The sequence below is a fragment of the Chiloscyllium plagiosum genome, chromosome 34 (genome assembly GCF_004010195.1).
Source record: "Chiloscyllium plagiosum isolate BGI_BamShark_2017 chromosome 34, ASM401019v2, whole genome shotgun sequence".
Taxonomy (NCBI): domain Eukaryota; kingdom Metazoa; phylum Chordata; class Chondrichthyes; order Orectolobiformes; family Hemiscylliidae; genus Chiloscyllium; species Chiloscyllium plagiosum.
Genome location: NC_057743.1, coordinates 12,445,398 through 12,465,969, shown reverse-complemented (window position 1 = coordinate 12,465,969; position 20,572 = coordinate 12,445,398). Strand labels below are relative to the sequence as shown.

The 20,572-nt window shown below is 40.1% G+C and overlaps 1 protein-coding gene across 4 annotated transcripts in view; it reads left to right on the top strand.

The window, feature by feature from the left end:
* Nucleotides 1–20,572, top strand: part of disp3 (dispatched RND transporter family member 3) — a 492,208-nt gene that overhangs the window by 274,128 nt on the left and 197,508 nt on the right. For all 4 annotated transcript variants that reach the window (XM_043675594.1, XM_043675595.1, XM_043675596.1 and 1 more), the window contains one exon: nt 6,780–7,857. In XM_043675594.1, coding sequence (XP_043531529.1) covers nt 6,903–7,857 — 955 coding nt within the window. In that variant the 5' untranslated portion in view covers nt 6,780–6,902. The remainder of the gene's footprint in view (nt 1–6,779; nt 7,858–20,572) is intronic.

Sequence of the window (20,572 nt, the reverse complement as noted above, 5' to 3'; positions counted from 1 at the left end):
CCTATCAGCCTTACCCTTCACAATAACAGGAATATACTGCCTCTGAACTCTCGTTATCTCATTCTTAAAGACCTCCCAATTCCCATTCCAAAATCATCCCTTCACTTGTGAATAGCCTCTCCCAATCAACTTCGGAAAGTTCCTGTCTAATAACATCAAAATTGGCTTTACTCCAATTTAGAAATTTAAGATTTTGATATATTCTATCCTTTTCCATAACTATATTAAAACTAAAAGAATTATGATCATTGCCCTAAAGTGCTCCCCCACTGACACCTCAGTCACTTACCCTGCCTTATTTCCCAACAGAAGGTCAAGTTTTGCTCTTTCTTTAGTAGGTACATCCACGTACTGAATAAGAAAGTTTTGTGTTGTAAGTTTGCTCACTGAGCTGGTAGATTCATTCTCAGATGTCTTGTCACCATGCTAGGTAACATCATCAGTGGGCCTCCAGTGAAGTGCTGATGTTCTGTCCCGCTTGCTATTTATCTGCCTTGGTTTGACATAGTAGGTGATATCATTTCCAGTTCTGTTTCTGCACGGTTGCTCAGTAGAGTCCAAATCTATATGTTTGTTAATGGAGTTTCAGTTTGAATGCCAGGCCTCTAGGAATTCCCGTGTGTGTCTTTGTTTAGCCTATCCCAGGATGGGTGTATTGCCCAGTTGAACTGGTGTCCCTCTTTGTCTGTGTGTATGGATACCAGTGTTACTTGTTCATGTCTTTTGGTGGCTAGTTGGTGCTCACGTTACTGGTGGCTGCCTGTTCGCCAAATGTAATGTTTGTTGCAGTGCTTGCAGGGTATTTTGTATATGAAATTCGTTCTGCTGGTTGTTGGTACGGAATCCTTTAAATTCATCAGGAGCTCTTTCAGTGTGGCAGTTCAACTGGGACAATACATCCAGCCTGGGACAGGCTGAACAAAGACTTGCTTAGGAATTCCTAGAGGCCTGGCATTCAAACCAGAACCCCATTTACAAACATATAGATTTGGACTCCATTTACCAACCTGTCAGAAACAGAACTAGAAATAATATCACCTACCATGATAAACTGAGACAGATAAATAACAAGTGGGGCAGAACACCAACACTTCACCAGAGACTCACTGATGATGTTACCTAGCATGGTGATGAAACATCTGAGAACAAATCTACCAGCTCAGTGAAAAGATTTATAACCTGATCCACAACCTGAGCTACAAATCTTCTCCAAAATCTTAAGAAAGTTTTCTTGAAATCACTAAACAAATTCCTCTCCATCCAAACCCGTAACACTGTGACAGTCCCTGTCTATGTATGAAAAGTTAAAAGCCCCTATCATTACAACCCTATTATTCTTACAGACATCAGAGATCTCATACATATTTGCTTCTCAATTTCCCACTGATGATTAGGAGGCCATTAATACAATCTCAACAAGGTGATCATCCTTTTTTTTCTCAGTTCCAACCACATAACTTCACCAGACAATCTTCCAGGAATATCCTCCCTAAGTACAGCTGAAATGTTATCCCTAACCAAAGACACCACTCCCTCTGCTCACTTGCCTCCCTTTCTATCCTTCCGATATCATCTGTACCCCTGAATATTAAGCTGCTAGTCTTGTCCATCCCTGAGCCATGTTAATGTCTTCTGCAAGGGGCTCAGCCAGTTTAGAGTCTCTGAATGTCCCCTGAATGTCAGAGACCTGAAGTGTTTCTTTCTCCTTCGGCTATGCAGTGATGTGTTCTGCAGATTGTGGTTTTGTGTTTAATCGAGGTTGAGTTCCTGAGGTGATTGTTGTTAGGAGAAAGTGAGGACTGCAGATGCTGGAGATCAGAGCTGAGGTCAGGAAGAAGATTGCAGCTTAGGAATGTGGTGCTGAGTTCGAGGGTTGGGACTGAGACAAGGTGGGTGGAGGGGAAATGAGCGCCTCATCTTCCGCCTAGGAACCCTCCAACCACAAGGGATGAACTCAGATTTCTCCAGTTTCCTCATTTCCCCTCCCCCTACGTTGTCTCAGTCCCAACCCTCGAACTCAGTACCACATTCCTAAGCTGCAATCTTCTTCCTGACCTCTCCGCCCCCATCCCCACTCTGGCCAATCACCCTCACCTTAACCTCCTTCCACCTATCGCATTTCCAATGCCTCTCCCCCAAGTCCCTCCTCCCTACCTTTTATCTTAGCCTGCTGGGCACACTTTGCTCATTCCTGAAGAAGGGCTCATGCCCGAAACGTCGATTCTCCTGCTCCTTGGATGGTGATTGTTGTTATGCCCACATCCTGAGGAAGGTTCCCCAATAGGTTATGGTTCCAGATAGGCTTGCCCGTATTGCTCAATTCCTGAGTAATGATGGATGAACTGGCTGCCCATCTTTGTTCACTTGCCCTCCCTGGATGGTCACAATAAAGTTAGTTTAAAAATGGTTCCTATCCCTTTGCAGATACCTTTGTGCCAAACCTATATGAACTTATGTTTTAAAAAGAGCCAATTTAGCCAGGTTTTCTTGATTTAACAAAATGTAAGTTTATTAATTGCTAAAACTGAGAAGAATAAGTAACACAACACAAATGTACACACATTAAAAATAAGTCCAAGGGATAAGAATTTTAAAAGAAGCAGATATACAGATCACAAAGAGTGAACAGTTGAATGTTACAGCCGTTGTAGTGAAAGTTACCAGTAGCATTGACTGGGTAGTTCATAAGTCAGTTTCATGATCCTTAGTTTTGCAGATTGGTTGAGATTTTGTGGTTCTGATTCCTTTTGACTGGGAACAGATTCCAGTGTTCAGGGTGAAAGCTGGTCCTTTTGTTGTCCTCAATAAAAACTGAAAGAGCTGCGAATGCTATAAATCAAAAACTAAAACAACTGGAAAATCTCAGCAGGTCTGGCAGCATCTGTGAAGAGACATCAGAGTTAATGTTTTGGGTTGAGTGACCCTTCCTCAGAACTCAATACAAAATATGTCTGCAATTTGGGCATAATCCACTATTGGAGACTTGCTGTCATCAGCTCTTTATTATCTTTGTGTAACAAGGGATCTCAGTCCAATCTGTTTTGACTTATCTCTTAGCCCCACCCCCTCTCAGATGTGTTGTTTGAAGTTCCGTTCACATTTGTATCTGTGACATCACCACACATGTCTCCCTCTGGACAGCTGTTTAATTTACACCCACAGACACTTTTGGTTGTACAAGCCACTTTGTTTTAAAAAACTGAATTATAAATAAAAAATGTCCACAGTACTTTAGGGTCATGACATTGTCTGTGTGCTAGTGGAGGGTTCAGGTGAACACTGTCGCAATGAATCCTCGGAGAGTTCACACACTTCCTCTTCAGAGTTGGTGCAAGAAAGGGCCATTTTCTGACATTCGCGGGGTTCTGTAGTGTCTGCAAATAAGACAGGAAATTAGTTTGTGAAGATGGAAACAAAAAGCATATGCAGAACAAAGAGTTGGCATTATTGAGAATCGAAGAAAAGCAGAACAAAATGTTGATTATACAATTGGTATCACCTTGTCACCAAATGAGCGTGCTCAGTCTTCCGGGGAATTTCTATGATTCATTTATCAAGGAGGGCGAGGAGCCAGCTGTCCAGTTTTAGCTTGTTTTTTTCCGAAATGAAATTTAGAGAAAGTTTGACCATGATGGGAATGCAGGGGCAGTTTGTATTCTAACATAATGATATGGAGTATTGAAGCATCCAGTAAGTAGGAAACATTGAGAACAGTAAAGGTTAGTGATGTGAGTGAATGAAATAGGTGTGAATCCTCAATTGGCTGGTGTATGTGACTTTAAGGCTTACAGCTTATCACACTTGGTGAGATGAAATAAAAATAGAATGTTTTGGAGAAAATCAAATCTGGCATCAAATACGGAGGGAGAAACAGTTTACGTGTGGCATTGTGACTGGAGGAGTAAATCAGTGCATTGGAGGATGCCAGGATGATGGTGATACCTGCCTGAAAGTGGAGTACTTACGTCTGTGGTAGAAAGGTATGTGTGGCTGATGCTGGTGAATTGTGCTTTATTCTCCAGTTTGTCTATGGCCAAATGGAATTCCTGGATCAAGTGGCAAGTTGAACCAGCCAAGGATTTGCTCTCCTTTCTATGTCAAGTTTTCCCAAAAACTAATGTGTATGGTAAATTTGGTAAAATCACAACCTGTGGCAAGCAATAAAGCATGTCAATTGGGAACTTGCCTCTCTCTGGCTTGAATCTCACCATGTTACTCAAACAAAGAAAAGATGTTGTGGTGAGATGAAACAGATCTTGTGATTAACATCATCAAAAATCACATGACACAGAGTTATAGTCCAACAGGTTTATTTGAAGCTGCAAGCATTCGGAGCCCCCACTCATTTCTAGGCTCTGAAACCTTGTGGTTTCAAATAAACCTGCTGGACTATAACTTGGCATCATGTGATCTTTGACTTTATCCACCCCTGTCCACCCCAGACCACCACTGGCGCCTCCACATCATGATTGCATCACACCTGATCCTTCCACTTATCCCAATATAGCCCGTGCTAAGATTCCAACCAGCGTTTCAAATCAACTATGACTTCTGCAGAACTGAAGTGATATTTATCTTGATATCGATAAAAATGGGGAGAAACAAGCAGAACAGTTAGTAAATGTGCCCAGAGCAAAAGGCCAAGGAAATGATAATGGAATTAAAGTTGAGATATAGAAAAGAGTAAGCATCAATGGTAGATGTTAGTATCAGAAAGTGATGAACTCTGCTGAGAGGGAACTATTGCAAACAAGACTGGGTGTGAAATCAAAATGAATGATCCTGGGCAAGATATGAGTGCCATGACAGAGTTAGAGTGACTTATGGTCTTGTGAGAGTATGTTTGCAAAGCGAAGATGGTACAACTTAACCATGCAGAGGTCATGAGATCATTGACCTTTTGTGGCAATATTGCCCATCCAGTTTTCATATGGCCATAGCAGTTGGCACTGCTGTGATCTCTGCCTAAACTGGCCAAGTATAATAGAATGGTTTTCTTATTCAGTCAGTTGGGAATAGGACTAATCCTCTCTCTGTTACCCCATCCAGCTGTGTCTGGAGTGCAGTTTCAATAAAGCGGGAAGAAAGGTTCAATTTCTTAGATCCCATATCTGGCTTGCTACATTTGAGATGGTCTCTATCTAGCCTATAAATATGGTGCCAGTGCCTTTGAGCACTCAACATAGAGTTCATTGAGTAACTCTGGAAACATCTTATTGTGAAAATAGTGAGCTGAGAAGCACATGATCACGTGAGGTATTTTGCCCTGGCTATTGGCAGATATTACACCATCTAACATAGTTGCTGCCAGTTTTTAAACTTCAAATGAGCAAATTTCATCCATGAAAAAATTGTGTCCTTCTAATCTAAACCCCAATTGAAATAAGTTGACTTAGCAACAGCAGGAATCAAGATTGATACCAGACTAACTATTCTAAACCATAGATCTATTCCTGATCCACCTATCTTGACTTTAGCAAGCTATTCTGTGTGTTATACATCCATAAACTCAGGGAAATTTATTCCATGCAGAAGCTGTTCTCTTTGGCTGTTTAAGGGTTACAGAAAAATTAAATATTTAATGAGAACAAATGATAGTCAGGAATCAGAATTTCATTGTCCTTTGTTTTGTTATGGTGATCTGGAACAAATACTATTGACAATCAGGTGGTGCGAGAAGTGTCAAGAACTGAAGGCTGTGATTCACTTGTGGTAGTTGCTTGTTCAGTTGATCCTAATCTCTACGCTATTGCAGCTATCCTTCATTTGCCCACTTTGCATCTCTTTAGCTTTACATTTTGAGTCACTGTAAAGTTTCAATTAAGCAAGCTACATATTTTTTTCCAGATAATTCATACGAGCAGCCTCTACAATGAAAGAAAGTTGACCTGCTATCATGCATTTGAATATAAAATGGATTCATAATCATAGAATCGCTACACTGTGGAAACAGACCATTTGGCCTAACAAGTCCACACCGACCCTCCGAAGAGTATCCCACCCAGAACCATTCCACTATGCTATTACTCTACATTTTCCCTGACTAATGCACCTCGCTTCCACATCCCTGAACACTATGGGCAATTTAGCATGGCTGACTCACCTAACCTGCACATCTTTGGACAGTGGGAGGAAACCGGAGCACCTGGAGGAAACCATGCAGACACAGGGAGAATGTGCAAACACACAGAGACAGTCACCTGAGGCTGAAATCGAACCCTGGTCCCAGGCACTGTGAGGCAGCAATGCTAACCACTGAGCCACAGTGCCACCCAAATAATTCTAATATCTTGGTGTAGAAAATTTTCAACTTACATACTTTTCAATCTAGTAGCAAAGCATTTCCATAAGAAAGCTGAGGATATTTTATATCAACTTATAATAATGGGGGTCAGTTAACTCTGTTGGCAGAATGGCTGGGTTTACATTAGAATGATGTCAACAATGTTGATTCAAGTCCTGCACCAACTGACGTTACCACAAATGACTCTCCTTCTCAACCTCTCCCCTCGCCTGAGGCTTGCTGACCCTCAAGTTAAACTACCACCAGTCATCTGTGTCTAATGAGAGAGCACCCCAGTGGTCCTCTGGAATTATAAGACTTTATCTTTAATTTAACTATACCAACAATCAAGAGAGGTCAATTTAGGAATTCATTACTAGAAATCATATTTTACAGTGTGCCTAAATTATATGCCAAATCACCTTAATTGCTTCGAGCAACTATGTTGCAGTTTTTCCAAGTTATAAACTTTATTATATTGTATTTTCTATTGTAGGTGTAAATAGGCTATTCATCTGGAGGACAGACTGAAGAAAAGGAGACTCCAGCAACAAATTTCCAGTTTTGCTTGAGAACCTTCTCCCCACCACCTAACATCTATCATCAGGGCAAAACTAAAATGGAAAGTGATGATGACCCTTTGGTGCAGCATCTGTGGCTGGAGGAAGAAGAAGACAATGTGTTGGTAAACTCTTACAGAGGTCAAAGGCTGTGCAAGAAATGCCACTGTAACTTTAAAAGATTATTCTATGATTTGCAAGTTAAAGGTTTTTGGGGAGTGGTTGGGTGGATATTTACTAACCCATATTGCACTGCCTTAATATTAGTAATAGGTTGCATAATCCCAACAATTCTGACTGTTGTTATGCTTTTGCATTGTTCTGCCCTCGATATTGATATATCCTACAATGCCTTTGAGATTCGTAACCATGTATCCTCACTGCGCTTTGATGCACTGACGCTTGCTTTAAAATCACAGTTTGGGTCTTGGGGGAGGAACAGACGTGATTTGGCTGAGTACACATCTGCTACATTAGAAAAACTCATCAAAGAAGAGCTGCAAAAACTGCACAATAATTCTTCTCAGCCAGTCGATGCCTCCCATGTCAAAAACATTTACAAATCAGGTGAAGCGCAGAGACCTGATGGAATTCACCTGAGCAAAAGAGACTTGTTCTCACAACCTGTGACCAAAAGGAGCCATGATAAATACAAAATGCGGAAAGCAAGAGCAGTGTCACACAAGAGCTATCCAAACACTTACATTAATGGAGATACTCAAACACATGCATTATGGAGGATGGAGCTTGTATTTCTAGCAAGAGGTGATGATGAAAGGAATATTTTCACGAAAGAACGTTTATTGACAATTCATGACATTGAGAAGAAAGTCATGGACCATCCTAGGTTTCGAGAATTTTGCTGGAAACCTCATGAAGTCCTCAAGGACATGCCACTTGGTTCATATTCTTATTGCTCGCCTCCCAGTTCCCTCATGACCTATTTTTTTCCAACAGCACAAGGTGGAAGGATTTACTACGATGGAATGGGACAAAAGTTGGCAGATATTCATGGTAAGTTCTCATCTAATCTCAATCTGTAAGTGAGAAAGTTTGAAAGAATTAAGAGCTGATTTGATTAAGTGTTTTAGTTGATGTATGGATTTATTTACTTTATAATGTTTCCTATTATTTTTAATAGGAGAAAGTGAGGACTGCAGATGCTGAAGATCAGAGCTGGAAATGTGTTGCTGGAAAAGCCCAGCAGGTCAGGCAGCATCCAAGGAGCAGGAGAATTGATGTTTTGGGCATGAGCCCTTCTTCAGGAATCATTCTTCAGGATTCCTGAAGAAGGGCTCATGCCCGAAATATCGATTCTCCTGCTCCTTGGATGCTGCCTGACCTGCTGCGCTTTTCCAGCAACACATTTTCATCTATTATTTTTAATATAATTGCAGGGCAGTCTAATCATCAGCTATCACACTCTGCTGCTAATTGTTATGGTAAACAGTTATAGATATTAATCATAGAGACATTTTGTTTTCCATCATGGTTTGTCAGCAGCTGAAGAAAACTATTTAACTATTTTCCATGGGGAAATTTTAAAAAAAATTAATGATCACTAATTAGTCATGATGTACAATTTTTTAAAAGTGCAAATGCTGCATTGAAGAATTGTCCATCTGCATCATTCTATGAATCAAAATATATCCCAATTTTCCACATCAATGAACCATTCGATTTGTACTAGAGTCAGAAAATCATAACTTTAAAATGGAATCTAACACACTTTTCTTTTGACTGAAGAAGAATGAGTAACAAAAAACTTTAATTTGAGTTTATGCTTGATTGATTAAAACATATTATCATTAGTTTTTAGAGTTAACATGCTGGATTATTTTAAATGCTTCGGAATGAAACAATAGCCCATGACAAATCCCATTAGCTTTTACGCTCTCTGAGAAATGCACAACTTTCTGTCAACCACTGGTGACATGGCCACTAAATCTATTTGTTGAATAACGATTTTTAAAAAGTAAGAGGGGCGTTTCCTTGTTGAGGTACTCTTGACCTTACTTATCTTTCATTACTGCCTACTGTCCTTTCAAGCTGTAAGGTCTCTAATTATCCTCTACCTTTCAGAGTCTGCTGGTTGTCTTTAATTGGATGACAGATTGCTGTTCTGACCATTAGTTGACTGAGTGCCTTTGAAGAAACTGCAATCCTAAATTTGCAGTAATGGGGAAATGGAAGCCAATATAGAATAGTGAGGTCAAGTGTTTTGGATGATCAGGAATTACTGCAATATTGAACATGGGCAGCATAGTTTTGTATGAGCTGAGTCAGAGTTCAACATGTTTTTTCCTTTTTAGGGCTCTTCTTGAGATTTCTCTTTCTGATTTTTGGGGACTACCTCCTGGCTTTCAGGGACACCTTTCTCAGTCTCATGAATTCTTTCACTAGGTGGTGGGGCATACATTTAGTTACAATTTCTTTTGTATTTCTGATGATACATGGGAGATCTGAACTCATGTAGAAGCAGAATTAGAAAAATTCATCAATACCCCAATAATCATCACTGTTCCATTAAACTTAAAGCCACAATAGACAAGGAAAACATTAATTTCCCAGAAACCACGGTTTTAAAATCAGTACAAGATGACAAAACTGACACACTTCTCTATGCAAAAAGCCTTCATACTTAACATGCTTCCTATAAATTGCTGAGGTCGCAGTTAAACAACTTGATCTTTGTGTCTAATACGGCTTGTGTGCCTCATAGAATTTAAGATGTTTGAGATATGATAACACATAAATACAGACCTTTATGAAATAGAACTTTTCAGTATTAAATTATACAATTGACATATTGTTCATTACAATGTTATGACTGTGATGATAGGAATGCACTGGTAATGAGGCTCTACTACTCCACCAGTCAAGCCATTGATGTAAATGTGTTAATTCAATCACCAAAATGTCTAGTCAATATCAATTTTATACTCATATGCAGAATAAAAGCAACTTTAATTAACTCAAACTAATCCATTTGTTATAACACAAAACATGTCCTTAAAACAAGAAAATACTAGTTAATATATATAACAGAATACAGAATGCACACTATATTGTCTTAATCCCGAATACACACATACATATAAACAGCAGATAAAAACAACAGCCTCTGAAGAGATTGTTATTTTTCAAAAGTAAAAACACCCCTGTTTGCTCAGGGCCTGAAAATGAAGGATATAACTTTGACTCCTAACAGGTCACTGGGTTTCTTGTGAATGAAATTGAATTGCTGACAGCCATAGATTGACAGACGGTTTTCAGTTCGGATTGAAAATCAAAGTAGATCCAACTCTTTGGAAAATGGTCACAATTCTGTTTTTGAGGATTTATAAGGTAGTTAAGGAATACTGATATTTGAAAATTATATCAGGTTCTCAGAATGTTTGCTGAGATAGAAAGGGAGAAACATTGACAGCTTCTGAGTTTTTTTCCTTATTGACCACTTAATTATGTTAAACAGTTAACTAGAAAGTGTTGCTAGGTACTTATTAGCATAGAGGCCCTCATAATTTTTTCATAATTTTCAGCAAATAAGTCGTAAGCCCCATCTCTTATCAACCTGAAAGATTTATGGGCCTTTTTTCTAAAGTCACTTGACTTTTTTTTTACAAACAACAGGTAAACCACAGCACACATTAAACAGTTGACTTTGTTTCCAATACAGCCTTCTCAATCCGTAAAATATCCAAATAGTTCCATCCCTTGCAGTTTTCACATAATCCTTAATATGAAAGTGTTTTTTTCCAACAATGGTAGTATCTACTACATTCTCCTCCGTATAGTAGCTCCTAGGTTCATGAAGCTTTCGTCTAGAGATTGCACATTGATTTACATGGAATTTACTGCATCAGTTTTCCAGGGCTGAGTCTTATCATTTTATGGTTAACTCCGAGTCACATCAAGGTTTTTTTGGAGAGTTTATCACTATGAGGCCTAGTGAGATTTCTCACCCTATCGTACCAAACTCACCCCATTAGTTAACTATCCTACCCCATGGCATCTCTCACATGTAATATTTGCCTTGTCATATCATTTTTTGTACCCAGACCAACCTGCCACTCAGTGGATGTCTGCTGAAAAACCAGTATCCCTTACACATAAGCCATCTTTGAAACAAAAAAAACAGAAATTTTAGGAGAAACTCAGTATCTGTGAAAGAAAACAGCATTAATGTTTTGTTTCCAGTGACTCTTTGTTGGAACAGCAGTAGGGTCACTGGACTCAAAGCATTAATTCTGGTTTCTCTCTACATATGTTTTCGGGCCGGCTGGGTTTGTCCAGAAATTTCTGTTTTTGTCAATGAGGTTCTGACTATCCTGTAGTGCCCATCACAGCTGATCTCTATCATGAATAATAACATCCTATTGCAACCCATGTCCACGTCCTCATCCTCTTCCTTAGAAGACCGGTCCCATTCCTCCAGTTCCTCGACATCCAGGATATCTCCATATTGCCTGCTCTAATTATTCAGGGAACAATAAACCAGGATAATGCAGCATACTCTGTTCCATCACAGTCTTTCTTTACAAAGGGGCAGCACTCCACAACTCTCAGAGGGTTACTCAATGGTGTCATGGGTCATGGTCCTAGTGGATAACCCTTGTTCCTGAGAAACCATCCTTGTAAGACACTGAATTGTCAAATACACCAGGTACAGGAGAGTGTTCAATAATGTACGAGTCATCGCAACTAACAGGGTAATGGGCACATACTTCCAAGAAGGGGTAACGGTGATCACAGATTACCTGAACATTTATTGAATGGAATCCCTTTCTGTTGATGAATTATACTGAATTGTGATACAGCTCTCTGTGTCACATGTGTGCAGTTGATAACGAACTGCATCTCAGGAACCCCAACTTTGTCACCAAATCGAACTGTCCAAGTTTCAACACTGATCCCAAAATGAATCTATGTGACCTTCCACAAATCACATTGTTGTCCATCCTGATGCATTTGTAGATGCACAACTGAGAAATCACATACAGTTTTTCCATTGTTTCCTGGTAAATGCCAGTCACGTGGATTTTCAGTGCCACAGTCACCTTCTCAAACACCAGGAGAGGATGACCTCCCACTCCTGGAGCTCTCAGTTTCTGCTTCAGCATCCAGCATAGTTCTGTCATTGCTTCTTAGATATATGGAGCCTTCATTAGCACTGCACTTTACTCATGCCCAGGAAATGGAGAGACAGACAAAAATTCTGGTCTTCTTGCAGATCTCATGCATCCTGGGGCAACATCCAGTTGTGACCTCTCCCTGAGCTCATTGCTCCTTGTCCTCTATGCCTGCTTGCTGCTGCTCCTGGATTTGCTGCTGGTTCTGCTTCTGCCTTCATCTTCACAAAGTGACAGATTGGTTGTGGTATTTTTCCTAAGTACAAATTAACAAATGGGGTGATCTAGTAGATGGAGTTCATCATATTCAATAATTAACATCTTAACCCATTGCAGACTTGGGCTTTTAGTGTCATAAAGTCACAGAGTCATACAACACTGAAGCAGATCCTTTAGCCCAATTCATCTACGCCGAACAGGTTTCCTAAACTGAACTAGTCCCATTTGCCTGAGTTTGGCTCATCTCCTTTTAAACCTTTCCTAACCAAGTACTTTTCAAATGTCTTTTAAATGTTGTAATTATACCTGCCTCTACCACATCCCCTGGTAGCATGATCCATATATGTCCCACTTCTGATGAAGGGCTTATGCCTGAAACATCGACTCTCCTGCCCCTCGAATGCTGCCTCTCCTGCTGAGTTTTTCCAGCACCCATATTTACATGATTCCCTGTGAAAAACTTGTCCCTCAGGTCCCTTTTAAATCTTTCCCTTTTCACATTAAACCTATGCCCTCTAGTTTTGGACTCCCTTACCCTGATGAAAATAAATTTGTTATTCACCCTATGCATGTCCCTCATGATTTTATAAACCTCCATAAGATCACTCCTCAGCTTCCTGCACTCCAGGGAAAAAAAGTACCAGTTTATCTAGCCTCTCTTTATCACTTAACCCTTCCAGTCTCAGTAATATCCGATATAGTAAAGCCACATCCAGTGAATTAATAAATTTTACAAGTCTTTTTTGTATCTTTTTCAGTAGCAGGGTGACCAGAATTGTATGCAGTACTCCAAATGTGGCCTTATCAATGTCTTATACAGTTGTAACATGACATCACAACTCCTTTATTCAGGGCTCTGACCAATGAAGGCAAGCATGCCAAATACCTTCTTCACCATCCTGTCTACCTGTGATGTTACTTTCAAGGAACTATGTAACTGCACCCCCTTGGTCACTCTGTTTGACATGACTTGACAGGGCTCTGGCATTATCTCTGTGTACGTTTATCCTGTTTAGTCTTTCCAAAATGCAAGACCTTTCATTTATCTGAATTAAACTCCATTTGCCACTCCTCAGCCCACTGAGCCAGTTGATCAAGATCCTATTGTATTCTTAGATAACTTTCTTCACTGTCCATTATACCATCAGTTTTGGTATCATCCCCGAAAAACTTACTAACCATGCCTCCAATCTTCTCCTCCAAAAAATTTAGATAAATGACGAACAATAAAAAAAAATTGCCCGTAGTGTTAGGTGTAGGGGAATGGGTCTGGGTGGGTTGCGCTTCAGCGGGTCAGTGTGGACTTGTTGGGCCGAAGGGCCTGTTTCCACACTGTAAGTAATCTAATCTAGAAAATAGACATAGCCTCGATCTTTATAGAATAAACTTGCAGTCCGAACATCAGCCTCCACCACCACCCTTTGTTCCCTACTTTCAAGACAATTTTGTATCCAACTGGCTAGTTCCCCTTGGATCCCATGTATTCTGACCAGTCTACCATGCAGAACCTTGTCGAAGGGCTTGTTGAAGTATATATACACAACGTCTACCATTCTACCTTCATCTACCTTCTTAGTCACCTCTTCAAAAAACTCAATCAAATTTGTGAGACACGATTTCCCACATGCAAAACCACGCTGACTATCCTGAATCAGTCCTTGCCTTTCCAAATGCATGTAGGTCTTGTCTCTCAGAATCCCCTCCAACAACTTACCCACCACTGACGTTAGGCTCACCGGTTTGTAGTTCCCTAGTTATTCCTTGCAGACTTACTTAAATAATGGCATAACTTTAGCCACGCTCCGATCTTCCATCTCCTCACCCATGGCTGTCAATGATATGAATATCTCTGCTTTATGCATTTTGACGCCTTCAGCACCTCCGCTTCTGTAATGTGGACTATTTTCAAGACATCACAATTTTTTCCCTGAGTTCCATGGCTTCCATTTCTTTCTCCAAGGTAAGTGCTAACAAGAAATATTTGTTTAGGATCTTACCCATCTCCTGTGGCTCCATATATAGATTATCTTGTTGATTTTTAAGGACTCTGTTCTCTACCTGGTTACTCTTTTGCCCTTAGTATACTTGAGGAATCTTTTTGGATTCTCCTTTGCTTTATCTGCCAAAGATATCTCATGTCCCCCTTTTGCCTTCCTGATTTCCTTCTGATATGTACTCCTAAACCCCTATACTTCTCAAGAGATTTACTTGATCATAGCTGGCTACACCTGACAAATGCTTCCTTTTTCTTGACAAGACCTTCAGTATCTCCAGTCATCCATTGTTCCTTTCTCCTGCCTGCATTGCCCTTAACACTAACACAAACATGCTGGCCCTGAACTCTCGTTACCTTGCTTTTGGAAGTCTCCTACTTGCCAAACATCCCTTTACCTGCGAACAGCCTTCCCCAGTCAACTTTTGAAAGTTGTTGTCTAATGCCATTAAAATTGGCCTTGCCCAATTTAGAACTTTAACTTGTGGACCAGACCTATCTTTTTCTATAACTATTTTAAAATTAATAGAATTATGGTCACGAGTCCCAAAGTTGTCCCCCAGTAGCACCTCAGTCACTTGCCCTTCCTTATTGCCCAGAAGAGGTCAAGTTTTGCCCCTTGTCGAGTTAGGCCATCCACATATTGATTGAGAAAGCCCTTAAGGTGAGGGCAGCCCCTGTCTATGTTTGGAAAATTGAAATCCCCTACTATTACAACTCTTCTATTGTTACAACTAAGTTTGATCTCTGTACAGTAACTGCCTTCAACTTCATAACAATTTGTAAACAATGTAGATATTTGTTGCTCCGTGAGATTTTGAACGAATATTCAGAGATTACCTGATCACAGATCAAAGTGTGGAATGCAGCCAGGCTCCTCAATTTCCTACTGACTACTGGGGGCCCCTCGTACAATCCTGTCGAAGTGATCACCACGCTTTTATTTATCAGTTCCACAAATATAACTTCACTGGACAATCCCTCAGGAATATCCTCTGTAAATACTGCTGTGAAGTTTTCCCTAATCAAAAACAACACTCCCCTTCCCCTCTTTTGCCTCCCCTTCTGTCCTTCCCATAGCAACTGTACCCTGAAACATTAAGCTGCCAGTTCTGTCCCTCTCATAGCCATGTTTATGTAATAGCTATATTATCCCAGTCTTATGTTCCCGTCCATGCCTGGTGTTCATCTGCCTTACCTGTCAGGCCTATTGCATTGGATTAAATGCTATTTAATTCATCAGCCGTCCCTCATTCACTCATCTTATCTAATGCTCTTGGATGTTTATTTGTTCTTATGTATTTTGTTATAACAAAGCAGGGAATTCTTCTGTTAATTAAACCAAACACCCAGAAAAGCTCATCTCGCCTCATAATCTGTGAAAATACGAGTGACCGAGAGCTCCCAAATTTCACTATTTAAAGAAAATAATATCAATTTATTCTTTAACTCTAAAAGTGAACATTAACAACAACTATTCACAACTCTAAGCCCTCCTTTCTCTTGACTACTTATTATTTGCCTTCAACTCTATAACAATATACTGTTCCAATAACACAGTTATTAAAATTACATCAATTTAATTTCAAAACCATATAGCGGCTGTCATCGTCAGTGTCTTTCTTCTTCCAGCTGAAGATCTCCCTGGGTCTTTTTATTACTGTGAAACAGTACCTTTGATAGAGAGTGTTTCAATGGCAGTTGCTCTTCTGACTTTCAAAGCACCTTTTTTTTAATATACCCCGAACATCAGAACATCTCATTGGTTCGATGTTAGCAAAACAATAAATTCAGACTTGATTGGGTTTTAGTATCCTCGGGCATAATTTAAACTCATTGGTTAAATTCGAATTGTTGTCAAAACAGCAACCAACTCAGGTATCTATTTCACAGCCAAATGTTACATTTTTTCAATTTTCCGGTATACTCTGAGACTGCTCTTGTAAGCTTTCACTCTCTCTTAAAGGTACAGTAACTGCCTTCAATCTTATAACAATTTGTAATAAATGTAGATATTTTTTGCTCTGTGAGATTTTGAATGAATATTCAGAGGTCACCTAATCACAGATCAAAGTGTAGAATGCAGCCAGGATAGTGACTTGATTGGCTTGAGCCCTCTGTTAAAAGCAACTTGGGGAGAAAGTGAGGAAAGATACTTCCTCTTATAAAATTATACCATTATTTCACAACCAATCTGTAGTGATAAATCAGTGTGCACAGCTCATAGCAACTAAGTTGCTGCCAGTCTAGCGCTAGAAGGTGAGCTGGTAAGTGATTTTCAAATTAGAGTGGAAAGACCTGGTTTTAACTTCCCCTGCTGGACAATAAAGAGGAAGGGTTGAGGTTAATTGCTGGTCATTATGATTGCATTCCTAATGTTTGCCCCATTGCAATTTTCATGGCTAACGAGGCCTCATTAATACTTAAAAATCAGGACCTGATGAAGTATTTCAGATGTTGACGCTATCTTTACACCTGACCATGTAAGTCAGACATTTTACTCAAAAGGGCCAGGTGATACCCAGGTGGATTGGAATTTGTTTAGTGTATCTTCATAGTCAATCAGTATTTACCTTATCTGAACTGTTACTATCTTGAAAATCTCCATTCTGTCACTCCTAAGTCATCTCGGCTCAAGTATCTGTTTTCTCTCATTTCTGGTAATTTCCTATACAATCAAAACTGATTTTTTTTTTCTGCAACTGTTATATCAATTCCATCAGACCAGGTAACAGAGATAGACTCTGCACATTTGGTAGATTAGCAATGAAGTATATTCCCTAGACATGAAAGCTGCTTGTTAATGTAAGTAATGGTCTCTTGAATTATAAGTACTTCAGTAGTTTATGCTCCCCAAGTGAAATATAGTCTGATGTTTTTGTTCAGTTCAGTATTTCAAATAGTACAAACCAGTTTCATTATCAAAGTAATACTCCTGTTCATCTGCTCAAAGACAATAGTTAAGAGAAACTGAAATTCCTCTTTGAATTATTGTTTGCTTTTTTGTGTGGTATCTATTCTGAGAAATAAACAGTTTTCAATATTTTTTATCCCTCCATCCTGCCAACTGCAAAACCCTAGCAAGAGATGTATGTAAGCAACATCCAATTATTCACATTTATACTGTTTTATATCTCTAAGCATCTCCCTTGGACATTCAACTGTTGCTGAAATAACTATACCAAGGCCAGGCCCTGTCACCAAGCCACCCTTTATTTATAGTGTACAGTACACTGGCTGTAACTAGCCAGTTCGAAGCCAGTCCACAACTGAGGAGATCCTAATCTCCTGGTTATATTGTTCAGCCAAGGCTTTCCTGATTGTCCCAGGTTACCAACTCAAATCAAGAACCTCTTGGTCAGCAAGGTTCACCTGGTCCCAATCACTACAGTTGTCATTGTTAAATCCCACATGGTCAACATCCTGGGGTTCTCAGAAACTGAACTGGACCAGCCATATAAATGTTATAGCTGCAAGTGCAGGTTTGAAACTGAGAATGCAAAAGCAAGTAACTCAGTTGCTGACTCTTATTCATCATCTAAAATGCACAAATCAAAAATAGTCTTCACTTCCCTGGATGTCACAGCTCCAACACTGAAGCTCAAACCATCCAGGACAAAGCAGTCTACACAATCAGTACCCCCAATCTAAACATTCACTGTTTACACCAATGCACAATGGGACCAGCTGCAATTTCAACAACACATGTCAGTAAATGACAAAGAAACAAAGGTAGGTGAGGACCTGGAAACAATCATTATCACAAAAAAGGTGGTGTTGAGCACCTTCTGTTCAAGAAAACTATCGTGGATACATTCAATTAACTCCTCTTCAAGGCTACCATGGCCGATGTGGTTCAACCTACTCCTGAAGCACCACAGTCCATTTGGTACATCAACAGTATTATTAGGAAGAGATTTCCTGGATTTTGATCCAGCGATAATAGAGGAATAGCAACATAGTTGCAAGCCAAGGTAGTGTGCGGTTTGCAAAGGAAGTTGCAGGTGGTGTTGTTCCCACATGTCCTTTTGTTATAGAGGTTGTAGATCTGGAATGTGTTGTTGAAATTGCAGCTGGTCCCATTGTGCATTGGTGTAAACAGTGAATGTTTAGATTGGTGGAAGGGGTACTGATTGTGTAGACTGCTTTGTCCTGGATGGTTTGAGCTTCAGTGTTGGAGCTGTGACATCCAGGGAAGTGAAGACTATTTTTGATTTGTGCATTTTAGATGATGAATAAGAGTCAGCAACTGAGTTACTTGCTTTTGCATTCTCAGTTTCAAACCTGCACTTGCAGCTATAACATTTATATGGCTGGTCCAGTTCAGTTTCTGAGAACCCCAGGATGTTGACCATGTGGGATTTAACAATGACAACTGTAGTGATTGGGACCAGGTGAACCTTGCTGACCAAGAGGTTCTTGATTTGAGATGTGGTGCATCTAGATGTGGTGCATCTAGATTTTGAAAAGGCATTCAACTACATGCTGCACAAAAGGCTGCTGCATAAGATAAAAATGCAAGGCGTTACATGCAATGTAGTAGCATGGAGGGTTGGTTAACCAACAGGAAGCAAAGAGTGGGAATACATGAGTGCTATTCTGGTTGGCAATCAGTGACTAGTGGTGTTCCTCAGGTATCAGTGTTGGGCTGCAATTATTCATAATTTACATAGATGATTTGGAGTTGGTGACCACGTGTAGTGTGTCAAAGTTTGCGGATGATACTGAGATGAGTAGCAGAGCAAAGTGTGCAGAGGACTGTGAAACTTTGCAAAAGGATATCGATAGTTCTCGGTGAGTGGGCAAAGGTCTAGCAGATGGAGTACGATGTTAATAAAGGTGAAGTCATCCATTTTGGTAGGAATAACAGTAAAAAGAGCTCTTTCATAAATGGTAAGAAATTGCAGCATGCTGCTGTGCAGAGGGACCTGGGTGTCCTTGTGTATGAATCACCGAAGGTTGGTTTGTAGGTGCAACAGGTAATTAAGGCAAATGGAACTTTGCCCTTCATTCTTCAGAGATTGAGTTTAAAAGCAGAGAGGTTATGTTGCAGCTGGATAGGGTACACCAGTACTGCGTGCAGTTTTAGTCTCCTTACTGGAGAAAGGATGTATTGGCACTAGAAGGGGTGCAGAGGAGTTGCACTCGGTTGATTCTGGAGTTGAGAGGTTGGTTTATGAAGAGACACTGAGTAGACTGGGATAATATTCATTCGAATTTAGAAGAATGAGAGGGATCTTATTGAAACATAAAATTATGATGGGAATAGATAAGATAGATGGAGAGAGGATGTTTCCACTGGCGGGTGAAATTAGGACAAGTGGGCACAGCCTCAAAATTGGGGGGAGCAGATTTAGGACTGAATTGAGAAGGAACTTCTTCACCCAGAGTGTTGTGAATCGATTGAATTCCATGCCCAGTGAAGTGGTTGAGGCTTCCTCAGTAAATGCTTTTAAAGGTAAGATGGATAATGTTTTGAATAGGAAAGGAATTAAGAGTTGTAGTGAGAGGGTGGATAGGATGAGCTGAGGCCACAAAAAGATCAGCCATGATCTTATTGAATGGCAGAGCAGGCTTGAAGGACCAGATGGCCTACTCCTGCTCCTGGCTGTTATGTTCTTATTTTTTTTAATAGGGCTCATTACCATCTTCTTTGAGGGATAGGCAAAAAATGTTGGTCTTACCAATGGCACCCACATCCTGTGAAACTCTGAAACAAAAATACATTATAATACAAAATACTGTGGGTTAAATGGATTAATGAGTGTAATCTTCTGGGCCCATCTGAGGCATTTAGCAAGGCAAAATTTGAGTGGAAAGGCAAAATTGTGATTCCCAACATTGGATTAAAACTTAAGCATCAAGTTCCTAAAACCTTTCACATATGAAAGTCCCAAATGTGTAAGCCAGGAACCCGTTTTGCATTTATTAGCATTATATGAATGTTGTCTAACACCCCGGCCTAGTGCAATTACTTTTATGGGTACAATTTCTTTTCAAACTCCGTCACAGGATGTGGACATTGCAGGCTGGACAAGCATATATTGCCCATCCCCAGTTGCCTTGAAAAGGTGGTGGTGAATTATTTGCCTGAACCACGACACTCCATGTGCCGTAGGAAGACCCACAATGCCAGTAGAGAAAAGAGTTCCAGGATTTTCATCCAGCGAAATTGAAGGAACAGCAATATGTTTCCAAGTCAGGATGATGAGTGGATTAGAGGGGAACTTGCAGGTGATGGTGTTCACATGTATCTGCTGCCCCTGTCCTTCCAGTTGAAAGTGGCCATAGATTTGGAAAATATTATCTAAGGAATCTTGATGAGATTTTGCAGTGCATCTTGTAGATGGTATACGCTGCTGCTATTGAGTATCTGTTGTGGAAG